At 34.5% G+C, this 25,789-nt stretch overlaps 2 protein-coding genes across 3 annotated transcripts in view; one reads left to right on the top strand and one right to left on the bottom strand.

Annotated features, from left to right (window-relative positions):
• The window catches only part of LOC110437736 (neuropilin and tolloid-like protein 1), a 45,342-nt gene that overhangs the window by 13,890 nt on the left and 5,663 nt on the right, over positions 1–25,789 (bottom strand). Inside the window, exons 1-4 of one of the 2 annotated variants that reach the window (XM_017359194.4) lie at positions 2,313–2,875; positions 888–1,960; positions 311–376; positions 28–162 (exon numbers count right to left, since the gene is read on the bottom strand). In XM_017359194.4, the coding sequence (XP_017214683.2) occupies positions 28–162; positions 311–376; positions 888–915 (229 nt within the window). In that variant the 5' untranslated portion in view covers positions 916–1,960; positions 2,313–2,875. Of the gene's footprint in view, positions 1–27; positions 163–310; positions 415–887; positions 1,961–2,312; positions 2,876–25,789 lie in introns of those variants that run through there. The other variant, XM_073926828.1, reaches the window with a different exon arrangement.
• On the top strand, positions 4,622–6,315 carry cbln2a (cerebellin 2a precursor). Its single transcript, NM_001128688.1, has 3 exons — positions 4,622–5,036; positions 5,125–5,244; positions 6,088–6,315. The coding sequence occupies exons 1-3, from the start codon at positions 4,749–4,751 to the stop codon at positions 6,283–6,285; spliced, it is 606 nt and encodes a 201-aa protein (NP_001122160.1). The 5' UTR covers positions 4,622–4,748; the 3' UTR covers positions 6,286–6,315.

Below are 25,789 nucleotides of genomic sequence, written 5' to 3'. Positions count from 1 at the left end.
GAAAGGTCAAACGGAAAGCTCGCTAACCTTCAATTATGTATATGCATTCTCGGTCAGGAGGATATTTTTCTGGGTAATTGGGAGATGTGAAAAGTCCTCCGTTGGTTTCTTTGATCCAAGAACCGCACAGTCCCACAGGAGTCACACCTGAGTTGTTTTTAACTGAAGAAACAAAGCGTTATTACAAACAAAAAATGTACAGTAAATGCTCAAAAGTATTTGAATCAATCAATATTAAGTGTTGAAACTAGTACTTCTTTTGTACAATGCCTGTTTTACTTAGAGGTGAGTGTTAATAAAGGAAAATTACCTATAGCTTTCTTCGGGGGTGCTGTTGGTGCTCCAGAAAATCCAAGATTGACAATACTTGCAACAACTGTTAGAATTAATAATGGTCAGAATAGCATGCTTAATCTGTAAGCAGTTCCCAATGTAAAATGTGAAAATACCCCTCTAATGTATTCTACATTATGTGTGCTATCAATTGTATTTGTATAACGCACATCTATATGCGTATGTATTTATGTTTTGACAGTGCATCATGTAAAAACTATTCTCAGTCAATTATAACGTTATGGTTTCAGTTAATCAAATTCAGCAAAAACAGAAAGTATTTAACAGAAATTACCAAATAGTATTTCAACTACGAGCAACGACATGCTGATCTGTGTTTTGCAACTTGATCACTACTCTCGGAAGTGCATGTTTTTATGTTCATGTAAATATTGCACACATAACCACACATTAAAAGCAAAGTTAAGGCATTAACTACATAATAAGGTAACTACATAATCAGACAATTGGCTACTTGGTCGAAAGCAGTAACCTGAAGCATCACATTTATTCTCGTTAACATAGGTTTACGTTTTGTTTTGATATTTACTCACCAACAAGCAGTTTCACCCGCGGCACCATGATTCTCCGCAAGGGCTTCAACTTTGAATTCCATGAAATGCGAATTGAAGTGGCGAAGCGCAGGATGAATTTAAGGAAATGCAACTACAGAAGCCTATAAAGCTTTCCGTCTTTAGAAGAATGCAGGATACGATCTAAATTATGTGAGATTCACTGCAAAAACTGTTGTGGCTCTTTCGCGAACTCCCTGTAGTTGAAGTCTTGTTTGATGGAACAGGTTGAGCACATCTGCGTAATCCGCGTCTGTGCACTGAAGACCTGCGGACACCCTGAGTGGATTAACACGATCCCTTATTCTCATATTTGGCAAGATTTTGATGATATGCTCATGAAATTTGTAATACACTGCCTCAGATTAAGTTTGTCCAGGTGATGTTAACCCATTGTTTACTTGTCGCGTAATGATGGCATAACCTACTTTGTTCAGTTTGTGGTAAACTCACAACATTAGTACAAATTGAAAATATGATTTAGCTAGGCACATATAGAATCAAAAATATTTATTAAACAAAATCCTTAATAGATTTTTAAAACGAGGATGAGGGAGCTCGCTTGTTTAACATGTTCAGCTGAAGCAATATTAATTGTGTAGTCTTCAGATAATGTTCTAATAGTAGATATGTGTACTACACTTTTACCTCATAGCCTCGTTTTGAATCGTGATAAATTAAATGTGGCGTCTATGCAAATGATCTATTGTGACATATTTGTCACATATGAAATATATGGAGCTAGATTAGTCTAAAAAACTAAAACAATTACAAAATAAAAAATCCTACACAATTCACTTTTAAACAACTGAATTCGGAAATTCAAAACACAATTCATAAATGCACAAATCCAATTAGTATTTCAAAACAATTTATAAATATACAAAGCACAATTTGTAAATTCAAGACACAGTTACATACAAAACACAATTCATAAATATGCAAATCCAGTTTGTAAATTCAGAACTGTTCATATTTCAAAACACAATTCAAAAAATTTGCAAATTTTATTTATAAATTCAAAACACAATTTGTCAAATATGAAATATATGGAACTAGATCAGTCTCAAAAATAATACACTTACAAAATAAAAAAAATCATACACAATTCACATTTAAACAATTCAAAATTTGTAAATTCAAAATACAATTCATACATCCACAAATCCAATTAATCCGGGCAAAAATTTATTATTTTTACTAGTGAATTCACACATTGTGTTTTCAATTTATGTATGGAATTTTGTAAATGTAAACTGTGCTGTGCATGTATGAGTTTTGTTTTTGGAAATGTAATATTTTTGAGACTGACCTGGCTCCATATAAATAAGGATAGTTAAGATTTTGAGTAAAAAAAAAACTACTTTACTCAGAAATTTTTCATCCAATCAAATGACAAAAATCTACAAAATAAATCAGTGCTAATGATAACTCATCAGAACAATTTTACTCTACACTGAAAAACAACAGAAAGTTTTTAGGGAAGTGTTTAGAATAAAATTTATTAGGGACCTGTAAGACTCAAAACTACTATAGGCCTCTTGGTTATATAAATTGCGAACATCAGTAAATGCACAAGTTTCTTTCATTTGCTATGGTCTGACGTTCTTAGAAAATCAAATTCACAAAAAGTGTTTACTTTAATGGTTCAATTCACATATCTTTTGTTAAATGTGAAAATACAGGCAAAAATGCAACATCCTCACTTGGGGCAAGCTATCTTTTTGATCAAATCAAAAACTTACGTTTCAGATCCTTATTAAAATAGCCAATCTAGTGATTAAACTAACCGCTACAATATTGTAAATTATTAAAAACCTGGCCCAAACAAATGATTTGAAAAAGGGTGGCAAAGTATAAAGATTTAAAATTACAATTAATAGTATTCTGAGGCTGCACTGTATCGCTCAAATACAGGTATTTTTGGTATATGTCTATAAATTATTACACTTCATGACATTTTAGTCTTCTCTGAACATGTAAAAATGCATGACAGTCTTATTTTTTGTGCAGAAAACATAAAAATAAGAACATGTTTTTAGAGTAATATATAAAAAATATAGTTTTATTATAGTTTAATTGTTTTGATGCAAGAAATAAGACAATATTTTGAACGCATATGTAGGGCTGCAATTTGATATATATTGTCCATATTGCCTATCTTTTTCAGACAAATAATTTGGATTTACAAAATACTAATTTGATATCTGTTTAAATTCGCTGTATATTATTTATTCTATAACAAAATAATATATGAACCACAACCATTGGTTTCATTTCCACTATATTGCAGCATATTAGCTGTAGCAAAAGACAAGACTGTGGTTAAAGTAGAAACTTCATGTACAAAAATGTGGAGGAAAAAGTGAATAATAAGACACTAATATGGTCCCAGTTGCCTTCTCCTAAACTGCTGTTCCTTGTGTTGCTGCTTTTCATCAGCATCTTGTTAAAACAAGAGAAACAATGCTGCTGCAGAACACAAGGAAAAACTACAAGAGACCTTGCATTTGTTTGCTACATTTCTAATCTTTCATTAGGACAATGTCCAAATTAGCCAAGAACAAAACTATTAATCAAAAATTGATGGCACTTTGTGGTCTGAAAGTCTGATTAATCAATATTTCTTTAAATTTGCCACAGCATTAGACTAAAAAAAACTTTACAATATGTTATACGAATTTAGACTGGTAAAATAAATTGCATGTATGTGTGAACAAATGTAAATTCTGAATCATCCGTGAGGCTCAAGATCAAATTAAAAAAAAAAAAGTTTTTAATATAATTATCAGCATAACTTGTTTTAGGAGATGCTACCTTCCTTTTTTCCTGAAGCTCAGGTTGACTTTGAAAATTGTCTTGTTTTATGATGCTATTCATCAAACTTATATGTATGTATATGGTGACACAGTGGTGCAGTGAGTAGCGCTGTCGCTTTACAGCAAGGTCGCTGGTTTGAGTCTCAGCTGGGTCAGTTGGCATATCTGTGTGGAGTTTGCATGTTCGCCCTGTGTTCACGTGTTTTTTTTTTGTTTTTTTTTTGAGGATTGAAAAAATAGCTATATTGATGAGCATTAACAGACCCAATACTTTCTATAACACAACTTTTAAGCTAACGCATTAATGTTAACGCATTAATGTGTTACACTAAATGTCAACTACTGTAGGTATTTAGCTTGAGTTTATGATTAGTCGTTATCTTCCCTGGTTTAACACATTGCATTTAATTTACATTTTGTTTGCATATGAGAATTTGCTGAAAGTGCTAAACATGAATTTCCTCGTTCAACATCATGCTTTAATATCTTTTTATAACCACTGGATGGAGCAATAGTATCATATTACTTTCTGAACCTCAGCTCCAAACAGTGGGATATCGCCAGTGGACAGCCACTTTTTTATTTATTTTTTTATTGTAATAAATTACACGACCATATATTTAGTCATCAGTTAATGCTTTACATGCTTTAAATAAATGAAAAAAATAGAATGTAGAACTGTACATTTAATTGAATACAGTATTATGGAATTAAACGCTAATATTTGACTTTATTAGTAGCAATGTTTTATTAATGAATCGATTTGTAAATGTTATGTTTACGTGTAGTTTAATACATACTTTTAACCACTGAAATTATTGCGCAATAATCTTTAGCACATGCTAAAAATCAGGGCGTTTTCCAATATATGCTATATATGGATGAGATGAGAGAGAGTGTGGAGAGGAGAGAGGAAGATTGAGAGAGAGAGTGAGGAGAGAGAGAAAGAGAGAGAGAGGTACTGTCGTCTTCACAGATCTCCAAAGAGTGCTCGTTAGTATTTCGGCTCAGGTCTTTCACAGTCATGTTGAGAGCCAGGGAACCGGGCTCTTTGGCCGTGCTGGCCTCCACCCTTCTTATGGGATGCGGAGTGGCGTTTTCCCTCGGACAGAATGAGACAGAACCCGTAGTTTTGGAAGGGAAATGTTTAGTTGTTTGTGACTCGAACCCGTCCGCCGAAGGAGGAGTGACCTCGTCGTTTGGGATATCCGTCCGAGCTGCTGGTGCTAAAGTGGCATTTTCTGCAGTCAGAGGAACTAACCATGAACCGTCAGAAATGAGTAACAAGTCCATGACAATCTACTTTGATCAGGTCAGACCCTGCTTTCACATTTGCGCATATTTATGCGCTATGGCATGCAGTCTCCACGTTAACTAAGTGAACAAACACCTTTTTGCAGGTACTTGTGAATATTGGGAATCATTTCGACCTAAAGGCGAGTGTTTTCCAAGCCCCTCGGCGAGGCATTTACAGCTTCAGCTTTCACGTTGTGAAGGTGTACAACCGACAGACAATTCAGGTGAGTGGGTTTGTTTACTTTTTTAACGAAACTAATCACAAAATAATTGAATTTTGTTAGCAAACTGAACGTTTTTGACGTTTAATTACATGGATCAGTGCTGATATTAATTATTAATTTCTGACTGTATTGCTTCTGTTTCTGATACTCTTTTTCAGTTTTACTAATAGGTGATTTTTTGGCATTACTGTTCATACTTTAACTTATTAGCCTAGTTAATGTACCGCTTCTTAAATAATTCATTAAAATTGAATAAACATGAGAATAAATTAGGAACTTATTATTAGACTCATTATTATTAATGAGCAATATTTATTTCTCATTAATAATAATGAGTCATAATAATAATAATAATAACAATAATAATAATTAATAATGAGGAGCTTATTATTAAACTCCCATATTAGATATGGGATTTGAATTAAACTGTATGTCATTTTTGACTAGTCATTTTCTATTACTAAAGCAATGGTAAATGAGATACAACATGTTGTTAGTATAATGTACAGTAGACTCTCATGTCTTACACATTGTGCATGTACTAAATAGATGGTAGTGAGTACATTGATTATTTTTAGTAACTTAAAAAAAGCAAAATTACCTGTTTTCACTGTTGGAAAAATCCTAATGATTAAACTGAGACTAGTGAAGACTTATATTTCTAAAAATAAGCAGTAATAATAAAGGAAACCTGAAAGAAAATTGTCACTTGTAATTAAAAGTATTTACCACAAACTCATATATTATTTATAAGCAGCTACTATTCAGTGTTATGGAGCAAAGGTTGATCTGAATTGTTGCAATATGTCTGCTTACATCTTGTGTTTCCAATGTGCTCATTAGGTCAATCTGATGCATAATGAATATCCAATAATATCAGCGTTTGCCGGTGATCAAGATGTGACCCGGGAGGCAGCGAGTAACAGCGTTCTGCTTCACCTGGAGCGTGAAGACAGACTCTATCTCAAACTGGAGAGAGGAAACCTCATGGGCGGCTGGAAATACTCCACATTCTCCGGCTTTCTTGTTTTCCCTCTTTAATTGAATACAGCCCAGAATGAAGATCAAGGGACATTTAGAAGAGAGCACATGGAATGCATTGATTATTGTTAGGATACGAAGGAACAAGTTTGTATGTCCAGTTGAAGTCAGAATTATTAGCCCCCCTTTTATTTATTTATTTATTTATTTATTTATTTATTTATTTATTTATTTATTTATTTATTAAATATTTCCAAAATGATGTTTAACAGAGCAAGGAAATTTTCACAAATTTACACAGTCTTATTTATTTAATTTTAGCTAGAATAAAAGCAGTTTTTAATTTAAAAAAATAATAATTTAAGGTCAAATTTGTTAGCCCTATTGAGCTATATTGTTTTAGATAGTCTACAGAACAAACCATCGTTATACAATAACTTGCCTAATTACCCAAACCTGCCTAGTTAACCTAATTAACCTAGTTAAGCCTTTAAATTTCACTTTAAGCTGCACAGAAGTGTCTTGAAATATATCTAGTAAAATAGTATTTACTGTCATCATGGCAAAGATAAAGTAAATCAGTTATTAGAAATGAATTATTAAAATGTGTTGTAAATTATTAAATTATAAAAATTATTATAAATGTGTTGAAAAATATCTTCTCTCCGTTAAACAGAAATTGGGGAAAAAATAAACAGGCGGACTAATACTCTGACTTCAACTGTATGTATGTAGGTATGTTTATGTGTGTGTGTGTGTGTGTGTGTGTGTGCATTACCTATATATAAGATTCAAAAGAAGGTAGGATAGTGACTATAGCTGGACTACCTAATGTGCATATTGCTTTGAGAAAGAGTGGGATGATATCGTCAATGACTTCTTTGCATTCAGGAACATATTTTGCACGAATCGTGTTTCGTTATGGGCTCGTCGCTGTATTTATTTTTCGTATAAACCTTGTACAAATTTGATGTTCAATATGAGCAAAGTACAAAAACAGCCATTTCTCTTTAATCAATGTTGTTTGGCTTGATGAATAGATGAGCAATGATATCTTGCGTTTTATATGACTTGAATGTAAATATGCCATATCACAAACACAAGGAATGTATTTAATGTTTGTATATAAAACCTTCTGGAAAGAAGGGAATAAAGTAATTTAAGAGCGAGTGGTGGAAAGAGAAGAGTGTGTCGCTGTCCGTGGTCCTGAACAAATGCTGTCAGTCAAAAAATGCAGTATTAATGCTATAACCTATAAACATGCAAAACTTTTCTTAGTCACATTCATACAGAATACATATTAAGCCCCACACATATATTTAGTGCACACTAGCAACCTCTACAGACTTTATAACCTTGAAATTAGTATTTTTAAGATAATAAAATTATAAACATATTGTTAAAATATATCTCATTAAGCCTATTGATAGGGTGCAGATTTAAAAAGAATGAAAGCAACACCAAGCTTTAGAGATCAATATGAGATGTCATCTAGATTTGTTGTAACTTCAGTTAAGGCATAACATGTTTTTTTTAAGACTTCGTCTAACACAAGAGTAAATTTTAAAGGTTTAACATTTACAGCTTTATGTATTTTTCAAAGCATGGCTAGGAAACGAGATGGAAATTAGGCAATTTATTACCATGGGCACAATTAAAAACTGTGAAGACAGCATTATTTGGAGGTGAAATGCAAATGTGATGAGGTATGAGAATGATGTGGGTGTTAAGTGTTAAACAGTAGAATATTCCTTCCAAAAGCAGAGCTTAAAAAGACACTAGCACATATTTTCAGCGATCAAGACCGTGTCACATTGTATTGTATCATAGTATACATAGTGTGAGATATCAGTGGGTAACCAGTGGTTATGCTAGATAATTTTTGAAAATTTCATTTGATGTTTGACCTCATGTTGAGAACATGGACCTTCTATTGCAAATCTATTTAAATAAAAAAAGAGGAAAGAAAAACATTTTCCTTCTCCTGTCTGTCTTCCTGTCATTTGATTTGGCTTGGAAGTAAGTAACATCGCCCAAAGGCTAAAAGCTGTCTAATGCATGTTTCTGACCTTTCTTTTTCATAAAGATGATTAAGAATGAAAACATGACTCAACAGCACATGTCGCTGCTAGGTCACTGAACATGACTTTGGATTTGGGGAACAAAATGCAGAAAATGTTTCAATGCATAATTTTTTCATTTGTCTTTTATGAACATAAATCTTCATAAGAAGTTGCTAAATCTGACTAAATTCCTATATATTTTAAAATATAAAAAAATGTCATTAAATATTAGGAATGCAAAGTAGATATCCAAAGCCAAATGCTGCATCATTAGCAACGAGAGTACATAAACAAGTCATACCATGAGATATCACCCGCAGCAGTCTTAAATCAATTATGTAATTACTGTGTTGAATATGAAATATCATGATTTCATAGACATAGTTCACTGTTTACTCATGTCTTGGGTGCTGGTGTGAATTAAACTGGCTGATAATGAATCTGCCTGCTGGCGCTCTTTTTTTTTTAATCTTATATGCAAAAGTAAAGCAAGATTGTGTACTTAATCAATAAACTGTTTATGCTATCAATATCATACTGAACATACACCTAATTATGAGAACCATGACTAAAAAATTAAGCGGATATGAAATGCGAATTGTGGTGTGACTTCAAAATGTTCAACAAATCAAATTGTTTGTGAAGGAGCCACGCTTTGTCTAGATTACAGCTTGGGCTTCTTTCAAACAGTTCCCCGAGGTGCATTATGGGGAGGTTTATAAGCAACATTTGGCGAGGTTAGCTGGACACTTGCTGACTGTTGTGGCATCGCTTTCTGGCCACACTCAGATTTTACATAGTATTTTGCCAGTTTTGTAAAGAAATTCATTTGAGGATGGAACTTTAATTAGTTTACAAAAGTAAAAGTAATCTGAAGCATTTGAAGTATAAACCTTGAAAAAATCTTTGTAAGATCATGAAACACATTCAGATTTTATTAAAACAAGTTAGGATAATTTAGTCGCATGTTTTTATGAAAAATTAACAATTTGGCGTGGGTGAAACAGGAGCACCTGGAGGAAACCCACATAAACATGGGGAGAACATCCACACAGAAATGCCACCTGACCCAGCCCAGGCATGAATTGTGACCTAAGCTAAAGTGTTACCCAAAATAGAAAACAATTTGGTTACACTTTAAACATGTCCTTTTTACAAAATAAGGTAACACTTTAGTCCAGGTCACAATTCATGCCACACTCTCAGAAAAAAACAGATACACAAGCTGTCACTGTGGTGGTACCTTTTCAAAAGGTACGCATTTGTACTTAAAAGGGTCCATGTTGGTACCTCAAAAGTATATTAGCACCTAAAAATTTTAAGAGGAACATATTTGTACTTTTTAGGCATTAATATGTACCCTTGAGATATTAATATGGACCTTGTATGTACAAATTTGTACTTTTTGAAAAGAAACCACCCCAGTGACAGCTTGTGTTTCTGAGAGTGTATTAACTACTGACTTTTTACCTGCTTGTTTTTTGCCCTGATTTTCCCTGTTTATTAGTTATAAAGTATGTTCTCTAATTCTACATAGCTAATCCTACCCAAAACCTAAACCTAATTTCTACTTTAATAACTATTAATAAACAGTTAACTAGTAGTTTAATAAGCTAGTAGTGTTAGTAAATGGTTTGCAAATTGTGACCAAACCAAAAGTGTTACCCTATTTTGTTATCTTTAAATATTATTAATTTGTCATTGCTTTACTCTTAAGTGTCACATATTCCTTCATAAATAACTTTAATATGTTGATTTGATGCTCAAGAAGCATTCCTTCATGATATTAATATTTAAAATGTTTTTAAATAATACAATAATGTAAGGAAAACAGGCTTCAATATCATTTAGCCTTTTATAGCTTATAGTACACAGCAGAAAAATACAAAATACAAAATTCTTTAGGACCTTTGATTGGTACAACAAGCTGTATAGAACTAAAATGATAATCTCTACATTAAGTACATGTAAGAAAATTATCTTAATTTTATCTTATATACTTACATTATTTCAAACTAGCATATGTAAGAGAAAAGAAATGATAATAACAATAAACACGAAAAAAGCAGAAATATCTATATTATCTTCATGAACAGTTCAGATACAAAAAGCTCTAAATGCCATCTGAAATGTTCTTCTAAACTGAGTGTTTTTCTCAGCCTTTGTGTTTATGTTCAGTTATATCACATTAATGAAAAAAACCTATTCATAAAAGTGAAATGACTGAACCTACACACATGAGGCTGAGACATGAAAATCTAATTTTTAGATGATGGATTTGAGATCTTTTTTTGCACCTTAACTGTTTATTCTGTATTATCTATATTTTGAATACAGAACAAGTACACACACAAGTACATGCCGAGCTTTCTTTGCTACTGGTTTTGAGTGACCAGAAGAACATAAAAGAATTTAATGCTCTTTACGATCTTCACATATAGGTGCCGTAAGCAGAGGGTTAGTGTGATTTCACCAAATAGGACATGTTCCTAGATCAAAATCTATTACTGGAACAACATTCCAGTCAGCCAATCACAGTTTAGGCTTACAGTTCTTTTACATGATTTTTATCCAATTATTGTTTCCCTCTGATTTTGGGAAATAAGTTACAGTTAGGATTGGGTTTAGGGTTATAGGGATTGGGTTTAGGGTTATAGGGATTAGGTATGGATACATTTTTGAACAAAAATGACAGAATCAACGTTTCAATCAAAGATTGCGTCCTAGATGGCAAAATGACACCCACCATCAGCAGATACATGACCTCCTGAAGTCAACTAGCATTTCAGTTGTTTTGTTCTCCTCAGAGACAGGTTGTTGACTTTACACTATAGTCTGTAAGCCAATGAACTTTCTCTCTGCTGATTCATTGTCTTTGCTTTTTCCCCCAGTTGTGTCATCTGCAAACTTGATGTGGTGATGTAATGTTTTTAAAGTCACTTTTGATCAATTCAATGAATACAAGTGTTCATTTCTTTAAAACATATAATTTCCCCCCAAAAATGTGTATATGTGTCAATTTGCTGCATGTTTACTGTGTATAAGATGAATAAATATCACAAATCAAGATGTTGTTGTCTATTAGGTATCAAGATATTCAATATGATTTCTACTTAAGCGGTTTGATCAGATGTCATAGATGGTTAGCAAGCCAGAACCCAGGCGAGCAGGAATATGAGATCTGTAACTTCAGACATGAAAGGCCACAAACCTGATGTGGTAATGACTGCCACTGTGCTGCCATAGTCTGGCACACATTTTTACTTAATTTCTCCGAAAGCAGAAATAGCTTCGGTAACTGAATTCATGCGTGGGCTTATCCCAGAAATTTTCTTCAGATCTCTGGCATTGAGCATAATGCACTGAACAGTTATTGTCCTACAGAGAGGGGAGGGAAATTGCTGCTAGTATGTTTTATGCAGTGACAGGAATGATTTAATGACCATATTCTGCACTTAACACCTCATCACAAACACATTCTCATTTGTTATCTCAATTAAACGTGTTACTTAGGGTGAGAAATCCTAAATGACCCACTAAGCAAATGCAAATCAGTTTTCTGGCTCTGCTTTTGTCTTCCTCTCTCTCTCTCTCTCTCTCTCAGCATCAGCGGGAACAGATTTCATGTCGCCGCATCTATCTTTGGGCTGCGGTATGTGTGTTTGTGTCCCCGTTCAGATGGTAAAGGCACAGCCTCCTCATCTCTCCAGCATGAGAGCAACACGGGCGCTTTTTGATGTCCCTGCCCCTTGTGGGAGATGCATGCTGGGAGAGCCCGAGTGGCAATGCACCGGTCCAATCTGTGACCCACTGACACATGGCATACGCCGCTCCGTAATCAGCCCGAGCGCTGCGGACTCACGCCAAGCTGCCCTTTACAGGCAAGAGGGACAGAAACGGCTCCAGAAGAAGCCACCGCCATCTCGGCCGGGCATTTAACTGCATCAGGAGATCAGCCGCTTCCGTTGCTGAGCAAGATTAGAGACTGAGAGGTAGATTATTGGGACTTTGTGAGGGAAGAAAATGGTTGCTAGAATAGAATCTACACTGTCAGAAACAAAGGTACAACAAAGGTACAAAAGCAGCCAATGGAGTCAATAATTGGTTGGTAAGACTACAATGAAGTTCCAGTAATGTAGGTTATAATGTATTTATAACACAAACAAACAATTAGCAACACATTTATTAATGTATTTATTCATCTCATTAGTCCATGAAAATAAACTTATTCATGGTTAGTTCATGTTAACTTAGATCATAACTAATGATAACATGCACAACTTTTTAATTTTAATAATGTATTGGCAAATGTTGAACTATGAATGCTGTTTAGAAGTGGTGTTAGTAAATAAATTAACTAACATCAATTGATGAAACCTTATTGCAGGGGTGGACTTAACCAGTAAGCGAGGTAAGCAGTTTTTTATTGTAAATTTCCTGCTTTTAATTTTAAATCAAGAAGATAAAGGTTCCTTTAAATATTCAAATATAGAAAATATTATGCTATGGCCCCATACCTAATTGCTTGGTGCCCCGAAATCTCTAAGTCTGCCCCTGCTTATGTGACTAACTGGTTTAAAATAAATTGACATTAGAGTAAGATTTCATGTTAGCATTTTACATCTCAAATAATAATCTTCTTGATAAAAAAGTAGCCTAAAGCAAGCGATTATTTTTCAAAATGTATTTGTATCTTTGTTTATATTGGTACATAATGTGTAGCATTATCAACTAAAAGTTCCCAATGTAGGTTATTTATAACTCCAGATGGAGGAACAGAAGTTCAGTTAAACAAATATACAGAATAAAACAGATGTCAGGAATAAGATACAAAATTTTCAGTAAACCAAAAAATGCATGATAATTATATAATAAAATAAAACTGAAAGAAATAGCATAAGTAAACCTAAATAAAAAAATAATAAATTGTAACAACACACTAGTGATCTTATTTCTGCATGGGTGATCTATATTCACTTGAACAAAGTCCTCTTTTTCATTCATTCATGTTCCTTTGGCTCAGTCTCTGATTTTTTTCAGAAGTCGCCAAAGTGGAATGAACCATCAACTATTCTGGCATATGTTTTATGCAGCGCATGTGCTTTCAGCAGCAACCCATTACTGGGAAACACCCATACACACTCGTTCACACACTCAGACACTATGCCCAATTTCATTCATTCTTTCATTTTCCTTCAGCTTAGCCCCTTTATTAATCAGGGGTCGCCACAGCCGAATGAACTGCCAACTTATCCAGCATATGTTTCACACAGCGCATGCCCTTCCAGATGCAACCCAACACCGGGAAACACACTCATTGACACACACATACACTACAGCCAATTTAGTTTATTCAATTGACCTTTACCACGTCTTTGGACTTGTGGGGGAAACCAGAGCACCCGGAGGAAACCTACGCCAACATGGGGCGAACATGCGAACTCCAGACAAAATGCCAACTGACCCAGCCAGAACTCGAACCAGCGACCTTCATGCTGTGAGGTGTCAGTGCTAACATCTGAGCCACTGTGCAGCCTATAGTAATCTTTTTATGTATGGTATATTAATGACAGTAATTTCTGTGGGGGAAAAAGATTTTTCTTTATTAGAAAAATAGTTTAGACTAAAAGGGTTAGGGTTAGGGTTAGTAATCAATCCTTTTCTTTTGTCTGATACCATATACTAACCAAACGTCCAAATTCTACCCCTTAGCCCTTCCTCTTACCCCTACCCCTCGTTTTGCAAGTTCAAATAAAGTAGTGTCCCAATTCTCTTTAGATACCTCTTCGAACTGAGATTTTTCAGGACCCCACTTGAAACCAAAAGGTAAGAAAATTTCCCACAATACATCAGCCACATTACTGTATATATAGTTTAATATAGTATAATATAGTTGAAGTCAGAATTATTAGCCCCCTTTGAATTTTTTTCTTCGTTTTTAAATATTTCCCAAATGATGTTTAACAGAGCAAGGGCATTTTCACAGTATGTCTGATAATAATCTTTCTTCTGGAGAAAGTCTTATTTGTTTTATTTAGGCTAGAATAAAGGCAATTTTAAATTTTTTAAACACCATTTTAGGGACAAAATGATTAGCCCCTTTAAACTATATTTGTGTTGAAAAAAATCTGCTCTCCGTTAAACAGAAATTGGGAAAAAAAATAAACAAGCGGTCTAATAATTCAGGGGGGCTAATAATTCTGACTGTATATAGTGTAAAATAGTGCGGGGGGCCTTGCTCCAGACCTCTGTCTAACTAGAAGTCTAGACATGTCAGAAGGAGCTGGATGCATATAGAAGTTGTGAAATATATTGAAGATCCACTTAACTGTTCAGTTCTGGTCTGCAGAAAAGGGTTGCAGAAAGAGGAAGTATGTTTATGTGGAACAACCAAAGGACTGCAGAATGACTGATAAGTGACGTTACACCAAATCTCCACCTGTTAATATCAGTTTTGTATATATGCTGGAGTCAGGGAAATGTAAGTCAGTTGCGAAACTCTTGAATGTAATTTTTGTATTGCATTGGGGTAACATAACCCAGAGTTCTGTCCTCAAATTATCCATTTGTATAAAACAAATTACTAATATTTTTGACATTGAAGAAAACCCTCTACTGACCTTTTTTATTGAACATGCATGGGATTGACTTAATATTCCAACATCTCCCATTTGTATAATGTTCACTAGTTTATTAAACCCCACATTAAATGTTGGAACCAGATCTTATTTCCATCTCTAAAGGATCAATCTCTTTCCAAGACTCATAGAAAAGGAGATAGATTGGTGTTTAATCTATTAAAGAAAGGTTCCAAGTGAACCGTCAGCAAAGCAAGCTTTGAATCTAGAACAACCTCCCTTAACTACCATTAAAAGCAAGTAAAAAAAAACCTTCTATTAAGTGTGGAATTTACTAGATATCCATACACGTACTTTACATTTTGAAAAAATAAACACCTCAGTGATAGTTTTAATTTTTGAGAATGTTTATTGTCTTAAAATGAGTATTTTTTCTAACGACGGTGATGATGAAAGGATGAGCATGCAGAGATGCTTGTAAGAGAAGGTGATGTTGCTGATGGCATGATGGTTACAGTTATTATAATTAAAAGATAATTAGCTTCTGAGCTCCGGTGTGCCTCTATTACACCTGGAATGCTGTCATCAATCTTCATTACTCCTTAATTTGATATTGTATTAAGCTACATACTGTAATTAGCTGAGCTTACAGTGTTTTCAGTATAACGTGTTTTTTTCCAGAGTAATAAAAAGGTCAAGAGTTTACTTTTTAAAAATAAATGAAAAAATAGCATGTACTTAAATAATATGAAATATTTTAATTTTCAGAAATGAATTATTATTATTATTACTTATGTAAAATTAAGTCAATATTAATAATTTTTAATCTATCGATAATTTGCTTTAATAATTTGCTCTATAATAACCTTGTGCTTCATCTTGCTCCATTTTCGACCATGTTGAAATTTTTGTTAAAGAATTTTTATATATCTGAAAAAAAATAAAATAAAAAAATAAACATTTCATTTTTAATTTCTATATTTAATGCTACTTTATATATTATATTTTTTAACTAGTTGTAAGATAATATTAGACCAAAATGTAGCTAATATACAATCGTTATGAGATTTCAAAATTATTTTTTAATCGTATTGTATTATATCAATCAAATATGATTTCATCATATCAGTTATATGTATGACAAAACCCATTATACTAATCATTGAGTTGAATTTTACATACACTTTATTTTACCATGTCTTTGCCACCATATATTTTTACATTTAAGTACTGAGTAATATAATGTAGGTCTAGTTATTGTAAAGTTAAAGGGATGGTCCAGAGTGCATTTTCAAGTCTTGGTTGTGTTCATAAGATGCAAATAAATGTGTGCTCATGCTTCATTTGTAAAAACTCATGTTATTGTTTCATATATCTTACTTTGATCAAATACAGCTACTCATCTAACATGAAAACGACTGATATATTTTCTAGTTCCTCCGAAAGGCCCAACCTCAAGAAGCTCTGATTGGTCAGCTAAAAAAATGTGCTGTGATTTGTGGATCAGCTCTACGTCACTACAAGCATGCACGTTAGCGCTGTGTAAACACTCTCATTCAGAGTACCCGTTAGTCATATCAGTTTGAGCCTGAATTAGACAGAAAATTACCCAGAGGATACTGAACCTCACGCCTGCTATCTAAGATAAAATCTGACAAGTGACTTTTACTATAAAATGTTCACATATCTTTTGCGAGTTCGTTATTTGTGATGTAGACTGCAGTGAAAGCGGCTGCATAGAGAGACACTGCAGTGCTGCTGAAGATTGTGGGTCATTACAGGGGTTTGACGGAATTTGTAGCTAAATTGGTAACAATGCCAAAAAGCATTTCCCATTGTTTACGTCCTCACTAGAACATACCGTTAACACTAGAAACTGTGCATGTAATAAATCAATTTTAACAAATAAAAACATTTACAGGTTTTTAAAACATTTACTCACAATCCACAGCTTCGTCTCTTATGGTTATATATATATATATATATATATATATATATATATATATATATATATATATATATATATATATATATATATATATATTTATCAGTGCTGTCAAAATTAGTGCGTTAACGAATGTGATCAATTAGAATTTTACTTCCTGTTGTGGTGGACGTGTTCAACATGCAAAGAAATATGGATAAGACCAAGGAAGCACTTTTTGAAGGCAAGTTTCACTATAAAACAATTAATGTCGCATCACCAGGCTTTCCAGAGTTTAATGCAATTTCAGGTGTTTAATTTTTAACTTCCCACTTCTGTTTTAATGTAATTTGATACCGCATGGTGAACGGAAAAAAAACCTCCGAATTTTGTGACTCGGTGGTCCTTTGAGATAATCAAATCGCTGCTTACATGGTAGACTTTTAATAAGAGTATTACCTAAATCATATTAAAATTGGAGTATTGGTGTCTTATGTAAATGTACTTAGAAAGTCTCTGTTGAAGTCGCGAGCTGTCAAAGACAGCGCATTACTTTCAGCATGAGCCCTCCAATGTAACATTAAGTTTAACGTGTTTCCTCATTAAACAATGAAAGAGTATGCTTTGCGTTGTTGTGTCAGAATCCTTGTAAAATACAGCCATACTTAAAAACATTTAGTTTAGGCAAATTTGATGAACGCGATCATGCGTGTTGAATCTGAAGGGAGTCGCTCCAGGGCGTTGTGTGTGTCTGTCTGTGTGAGTGTCTGGGTCAGGCCCGTTGAGGGGTGTCAGGGGTTGAGTGAGTGACGTATCCGAGTAGGAGCGTGTGCGCGAGACGTACCTGAAGAGCGGTGGGGGTGAGTTGCGCGCGACATACCTGAAGAGGTAGAAGGGTTGCGGTGGAGAGGGGTGTGCAACGTATTTAAGGACCGGGCGGGAGACGCACGATTTCTGGGAGATTATCATTCATTTGCGGGGTATTCCTGGTCTTATCAACTGGATGAATGTAAACGAGGAATGAGCAAAATTGTTTCTACTCTATTATTACTGTTCTAAACTCACAGCGATACAACTTTACAATGAGTGCAATTGTTATTATTATAATTTTCCAATTTCCATATCTGCAATTCCTGTATTTTGGCTTTTTTTTTGCAGTCCACTTCGAAACCAACTCGGAAATCAATGTTTTCTTTATTGGCATTGATTGTTTTGAAATTCAAATGGCATTAACATGCCTGTGTTTTAATTTCTGTAATAAATATGGCTGTCAAGCCAGGATCTTAATGGTTTATTGTGGGTATGTTGTTTACATGTTGAAATCTGTGTTACAAATTAAACAAAAATTATAATAAACAATTATATTTTGAATTTTAATAGGTTTTGTCTTGTGTTTACATTAATTTTACATTTGAATAGCCAAATTTACAAGTTTCAGTATTTTAAATGTGATTAATCGCGATTAATTAAAAAAAGTGTGATTAATTAGTTCATTTTTTACATTTTTTGTGATTGAGAGTGATTGTGATTGACAGCACTAATATATATATCCCTTACAATCTGCTTAGTAGAAATCAAATCCTGGCTCTCTTAACATCCTTAAATTAAATAGCTCAAAAACTGAGGTTTTGCTTGTTGGGACCAAATCAACACTCTCCAAAACTGACAGCTTTGCTCTTTCTATTGATGACTGTTCCATTTATCCCTCCAAACAGGTTAAGAGTCTGGGTGTCATCCTTGAAAGCATCCTATCTTTTAATTCTCACATCAATGACACCACCCGGTCTGCTTGCTTCCACCTACGCAACATTAACCCTCTCCGCCCTTCTCTTACCCCTCATGCCACTGCTGTTCTTGTCCATAGCCTTGTCGCATCTCGTTTAGATTACTGCAACTCTCTTCTCTTTGGCCTCACTCATTAATCCCTCTGTAAACTTCAGTTGGTCCAGAACTCAGCTGCTCGTATCATCACCAGAACCCCTTCTTCTCATCACATCACCCCTGTCCTGCTGCAGCTTCACTGGTTACCAGTTCACTTTCGAATTGATTTAAAAATTTTCTTGTTAACATTCAAGGCCATCCACAATCTCGCCCCTCCATATTTGTTTGCCCTCATCCACATTTCTGTTCCTTCTCGCACTCTGCGATCTTCTTCTGCCCTCCAATTGTCTGTTCCCTCTGCTCGTCTATCATCTATGGGCAAAAGAGTATTCCAGCCGATCTGCTCCCCGGCTTTTGGAACTCACTACCACCATCAGAAACATCGACTACCTCACACTATTCGAATCAACACTCAAAACCCACTTATTTAAGATGGCTTTTAATACTTAATTAATTCAATTTATCTGCACTGTTGTTGTGTATATTTTTATTATTTCTCTTGTTGTTTGATTGCTCTTGTTTTATTGTACGATGACCTTGAGTTGCCAGAAAGGCGCCTTTAAATAAAATGGATTATTATTATTATTACAGTGTCTTTGGCCACGCCCCTTTGCTGCGAAGGGTCTATACACATGGTGAATGTGCGTAACATGAAGTGTTTTTGATCTCACTTGCCTGGATGTATTTTTTGTAGTCCCCAAACTTTCTTCGCTGTAGGCTTTGCTAAGCTAACTCTGTAAAAGCCAGTGTCTCTCTTTGCATTGAACTTTGAGTGTATTACATTAAGAGATTTAACATTCATCTACCTTACCCATCAACTAAAGTTTAAAATATGATATCGTAGTACACCACCAATTTAAGGTAAATTTTTGGCCTAGGATTAGCTGCATTTAATTATGCATAATTTAAATACTCCAGTGAGTAAACGTTACATGTGTCAAGGACACTGTGAGCTAAAGCATTACCAATATTGTTTAAGTCATATAAAGTGTATCTAAATATTGTGTATTCTTTGTCTGCATGCGTCCTCAAATAGACCCTCCGTTTATGGCCTCTGAACAGGTTGTTTGAATGCAATAGTTCACTTTGCATGCTGGCTCTATCGCAGACGATGCTTTATGCTGTCAAACTTGGCCAGAGCATATTGACATTCTAGCGTTTACTTTTCTGCATCTAAAGCGCTTTTTTGTATCCCATCTGCTGTGATTTTCAGACCACTTAACAGAGTGTGGCCCATCATAAAATTTATGTCCAATCTGTTGAAAAAGTTGGTCATAAATTTACTCCGGTTTGAAACGTGTGGGACAGCAATTGTAGCAGAGTAATGTCCCACAATCAGATGTAATATTAGATTTTTTAAAATAGTCCCCGGAGGAGCAATCCAGCTTTGAATGCTCAGACAATACAAACAAATCTCGTCCAGGGCAGTGTCAGCTATTCGAATAAAGTAAACATCGCCTCAGTAATTTAGTTATTTTATCAAATGCTATTGTTTAGAGGATCTATACCGCACCAGAGAGCAGTTTGAGCAGTTGTCCTGTGTTCTCTGAGGCTCCTGGCTGTCTTGTAAGCTGTAGACCTTGATGCCAACTCTTATGAGGAGCTGTTTCTAAAGGATGTCAGTGGCTGAATGTAAATAATAAATAAGAGCATCTGCTGGTTCCTGTTATGTACCCTTTACTTACTTCTCATTAAGTCAGCGAGTCTGAGCATGCCTCACTTCGAGTTATTGTCAAACTGATGAACACATTGTAGGCTGAATACTTTAGAACAATCTCATAGCCTCAGTTTAAAACCTTTATTTTCATTTAAACGCTAGTGTTAAGGTTGAACATTCTGATTGATGCGCAACACAGTTCTAAAATTCTGTATGCAAAAATTACAGGGTGTTGTGAACCACAGTTTGTTAGCAGATAAATACAGAAAAATACTGGTGTGTTAAATAATGTTTTAAACTATATTTTCAACCCATGCTTATTCTGATTACATACCCCTATATACATTTCTGAAGAGAGCAAAATACGACCCAGATGCTAATTTTTTTGCAGTTTTTGTTTGCGCTGACTGATTATATCCCTGATTTAGACAAACTATACATTTCGAGAATGAAGCACAGCCGCGGCTGGAAATGAATTTTCCCACAATGTTAGTAAATTGTGGCAATATCGTAAAACAGTAATTTTGTGCTGATAATCATTTGCCCATTTTATAGTTAACATTATCATTCATGCACCATAATGTAATCCTCTGATCATTTTATAGTTGACATTATCATTCATGCACCATGATGTAGGAAATAAGATGAGCTAATAATGCTTCTGAATGTTTGCTTAATAATAGGGCTATATAAAAACAAATTGCAGGCAAATATTTAAAACGTTTTAATGTCCTTTGACTTAAGATAACCCTTAACATGATTCTGGCAGACTTAAGGCAAAGAAAGGATCTCCTATGGACGAGACTCAGCAGGGGATACATTAAATTAATGAGACCACACATTTATTCTTGCCTAGAAGTGTGAATCTCAAACACCTTCAAAAGTGGCGGCACCAAATGAACATCTTTTTATAAAACATATGCTTTCACAACTTTGTCATGATTGATCATTTCAGATCATCTCATTTAGACATGCTAAGAAAGCAAACTTTATTTATTATCACGTAAAAATACCACTTTATTAACTTTAAATACAAGACCATTGGCAAATGCATGAACTAATTAGAACTGAAGGTGAACATAAAAAAAAAAAAATCAAACCACGGAAACCACCATGATCTCTGTGATGTTAGGGGCTTGCTATCCAGAAATGGCTGAAAGAAAAAGTCTTGATAGCAAGATATTTGGTAGGTCCATATGAACTGAGGTTCAGTAATAAATAGCGCGTTTCCTGAGAGAATACACATTAATTTTTTTAGCCAAAAGTGAGATCACATCCCAGTTGCTGCAGACCATGAAAGATTTAAACTGGGATTTCTCAAAAAAGGTATAAAAAGTGAGAAGGAACTCATGGGGAAATGTCTTCAAACGTGATGTCCTCAATTGGGCTTAGAGGATATTTGGTTAAATGACGATCTTACAAGTTGAATAAATCAAAATATGAGGATCGTGTCACTGCTAAGAGTACTAGATTTACTGAACTGGATTAATAAATATGACCTTTTTTTTTTGGAACTTTTATTGACAGCAATAAACATAAATACAAACAGTAATAAGAACAGTCCTGAGATTGGGCCCGAGCTCACAAATAAAGGTATATATAATGACAATAAAGATCTGAGGAAAAAATAAAGGTAAATAGACAAACTTCAAGCAAAAATACAAACTTAGAGACATAAGTGACCTATCCAATGAGGCTTTGAACGGGTCCCCATATTCTTTCAAAGATTTGAGTCTTCAGCTGTATTTGTGCTGTCAACTGTTCCGTTGAATATAATTGTCTGATTTTTTGTATCCACTGTGAAACCGTGGGTGGTTCAGGTTTGAACCAGTTGATTGTTATATTTTTTCTTGCAGCCATTAGCAGGAGATGTAGCAAGGTTTCCTGGTCATGGGACAGATCCTCTGGAAATTTGTCCAGTAAAAACGTTAAAGGGTTAAAGGGTTCACTTTAAGGAGCTTTTGTACAATCCCCTTAACTTCAGTCCAAAAGTGTTGAACAATGGGACAGTCCCAAAATATGTGCGTTTGATCACCCACCAGTCCACAGTTTCTCCAGCACTTATTGCTGCCACAACTACCAGAACGGAAACACTTTAGTGGTGTCCTGAAAAATCGAATTTTAGACTTCCAGTCAAACTCCTTCCACATTTGGCTCCCCACTCCCTTATGGCAATCAGAACAAACACCCGCCCAAGTATCATCATCCAATGTCACATTGAGTTCCATTTCTTATTGTTGTTTTATATGTTGTGTGTTATCCGACATATCCATCATCAGTTTGCAATAAATTAAGGACACTTTTCGTTAAAAAAGAACGTTTTTTCATTACGCCCTTATTTTCAATCAGATGAATCAAGTGTTTTTCTATGTTTGTTGGTTCTCTTCTGAGCTGATCCCAATTCTTATGTTTTGTTAAAAAGTCCCTTATTTGTAAATATCTGTAATGGTCCCCTGAGGGTAGATTGAACTTTTAAATTCAATATTCCGGCTTATGGACATGGCTCGTGAGAGGGCCACCAATCCTCTTGATTGTTTTTGTATCTGGTTCCAGATTTTTAGAGTTTTTTAACCCATATATTTTCTATCTTTATTTTCTTAATATGACTATTTTTAAGGTTAAAAAAGTGAAACTACAGACAAAAATAAGTAATTAGAAATGAAGGAATTGGTAAGTTTGATTAATTTCGTAATATGCAAACCGGTGTTAGTCGTTTTTGCTTTTTCATATAGTTTTTCTAAAACTAAAAGAAAAAAAATATCAAAATAACAATCATTTATTGAAAGATACAAGCATTCCTATGCACCTTTCGTTAAAAAACATGATTACACCGGTCACTTTTTTACTTGAACTTTACTAGTACCGGATTGGATTCTCATTTTGCTTTCAGAACTGCCATAATGCTTCGTAGCATAGATTGAACAAGGTACTGGAAATATTTCTCAGAGATTATGGTTCATATTGACATGATAGCATGACGCAGTTGCTGCAGAATTGTCGGCTGCACATCCATGATGCGAATCTACCGTTCAACCACATTCAAAACAGGGTGCTCTATTAGATTGATGTCTGGTGACTGGGGGAGGCCCTTTGAGTACAGTGAACTCATTGCCATGTTCAAGAAATCAGTCTGAGATGATTTACATTTTATGACATGGCGCATTATCCTTCTGTAGGTAGCCATCAGAAGATGGGTACACTGTGGTCAAAATAAAGGGATAGACATGGTCAGAAACAATAGTCAGATAGGCTGTGGCGTTAAGACAATACTGAATTGGTATTAATGGGCCCAAAGTGTGCCAAGAAAATATCCCCCACACCATTACACCACCAGCAGCAGCATGAACCGTTGATACAAGGCAGGATGGATCCATGCTTTCATGCTGTTGATCCCAAGTTCTGACCCTATAATGTTGCAGCAGAAATCGAGACTTATCAGACCAGGGAACGTTTTTCCAATCTTTTACTATCCAATTTTGGTGAGCCTGTGCAAATTGTAGCCTCAGTTTTCAGTTCTTAGTTAGGGTTAGTAATTAATTTTACCCCAGTATTTTCTATGGAATTTCTTTGTCTTTCGTCTCTTTGTACGCTTTAACAACCAAATGGATGCTTAAGTTTATTTAACTGATTATATTTGTAATACATTACAACATCGATGCTGTAAAAGAAACCTTATGAAAATAAGCTTTTCCGGAAGTTCAGCATTTGCTTTAAAACACTAGCTGTGCATATAGCCCATAAACACACATATATTAAGCCAAAGCAAACTTTTATTTTGGGTGTGATTAATCATGATATATATTATATTGTATTATATTATATTATATTATATTATATTATATTATATTATATCATATTATATTATTTGTGAAGGTTTAATTTTCATCTGGGAGGAACATTTTTTATTTTTTTTTGCATTAAGACATGCAATAGATGCATGATATTTTCCGTTATCAGTATCCCTGTTTGCTCTGCTCAAGCGTTGTGTTTAATGTGATCATGAAATGTTCCCCTGCTGAAAATTTTGAGTAAATTACGAGCGAGCAAAGTGGAGTGTTATGTAAATGCAATCAAACTGATCAAGAATCCTCGTGAGACACTTTTGCACACTATCCCGCTAATACGCTACCTAAACAGCTCACCTGAAAGCAAAACACAGATGGAAATCCAACTAAACATTCGCAGATCTTCTCACTTTCTATCCTATATTTTACTTAATTTAATCTTAATAATTTCATGTGCAGTATCGTCAATGCTAACGTAGGTAGCACAGAAAAACAACAGGTGAATTCTGGGATTTATGAAGCCACATCTGGAAAAGCCCTCGAGGTAATCGCACAGAATAATGAATCTTCAAGTGAGTGAGGTATGGTGCCGCTCAGTACTGTTTGCTTAAGCCACGCTTTTATGTGGAGACACATGGTGTGCTCAGAAAGAGGTCTTCTGGGGTTTCTGACAGATGGCATGGCTCACAGATAAAGACAGCGTCAATGTGACAAAAAGCTCAACTCGGCAGGTCTCTGGTAGAGACCCACTGTAAGGCTGCATATGCCGTAGTGATTTACTGTTGGCAGACTTGCTCTTTATGCACTTAAAGAGACTGAATCCGAGGCGTCGATTGTATTTGATGATGCTGAGATGACGTTCAATTGTGTGAACTACCAACAAAAGGGCCTAAACAGCTTGCCAAATGAAGATTAGTTTTTAAAAGCATATTTTTTAAAAATGCAGATCTTCTGTTAATGGCCTAAAAAGAAATACAACCCCAAATCAGAAAAGTTGGGACAGAAAAAAAAAACGTGGAAAGTAGTAGTAATTTCTAAATTTACTTTGACATGTATTTCACTGCCAAAAACACAACAAACATTATTAAAAGTGTTCCTCGTGATTTTTGTTTTATTTTTCAAAATAATAAACACATATTGCAATTTAGGTTTTTGCAACATATTTAAAAAAAAAAAAAAGTTGAGACAAGCAATTTAGGGCTAGTAATCAAGAAAATTTGTTAAATAATGATCTGATTTGAAACAGGTGATATCAACAGGTGATTGTTATTATGATTTGGTACAAAGGCAGTACTAAGAAAGGTATAGTCCTTTAGGAGCAAAGATGGGCTGAGTTTCCACTTTGCTCAGATGGGCCAGTTTTCCAATACCCAACCTGATTTGGGGTGAAATATAGGGGTAATTATATCAGCATTAATGGATCCATAATATCTGTTCAAACCAAGATTAATAATTACTGTAAAGTTTTAATAATCATTGTTGTTGAATGAGAAAATCCACTTAACAATTTATATAATAATACAAGATTTTTGCTGCATGTTCAAACTACACATTCAAAAGAAACTCAATCTATTCATGAGTTTGTTTTTGGGACAACTTAATTGTTTAATCGACTTAAATGTGTAAAAACAATTAAGTTCATTTGTGTTGAGACAACATGAAGGACCCTTTTCAAA

Source organism: Danio rerio, chromosome 2, assembly GCF_049306965.1.
Source record: "Danio rerio strain Tuebingen ecotype United States chromosome 2, GRCz12tu, whole genome shotgun sequence".
Lineage (NCBI taxonomy): Eukaryota > Metazoa > Chordata > Actinopteri > Cypriniformes > Danionidae > Danio > Danio rerio.
Note: the sequence above shows the minus strand (reverse complement) of the source record. Positions and strands in the feature narration are given on the sequence as shown.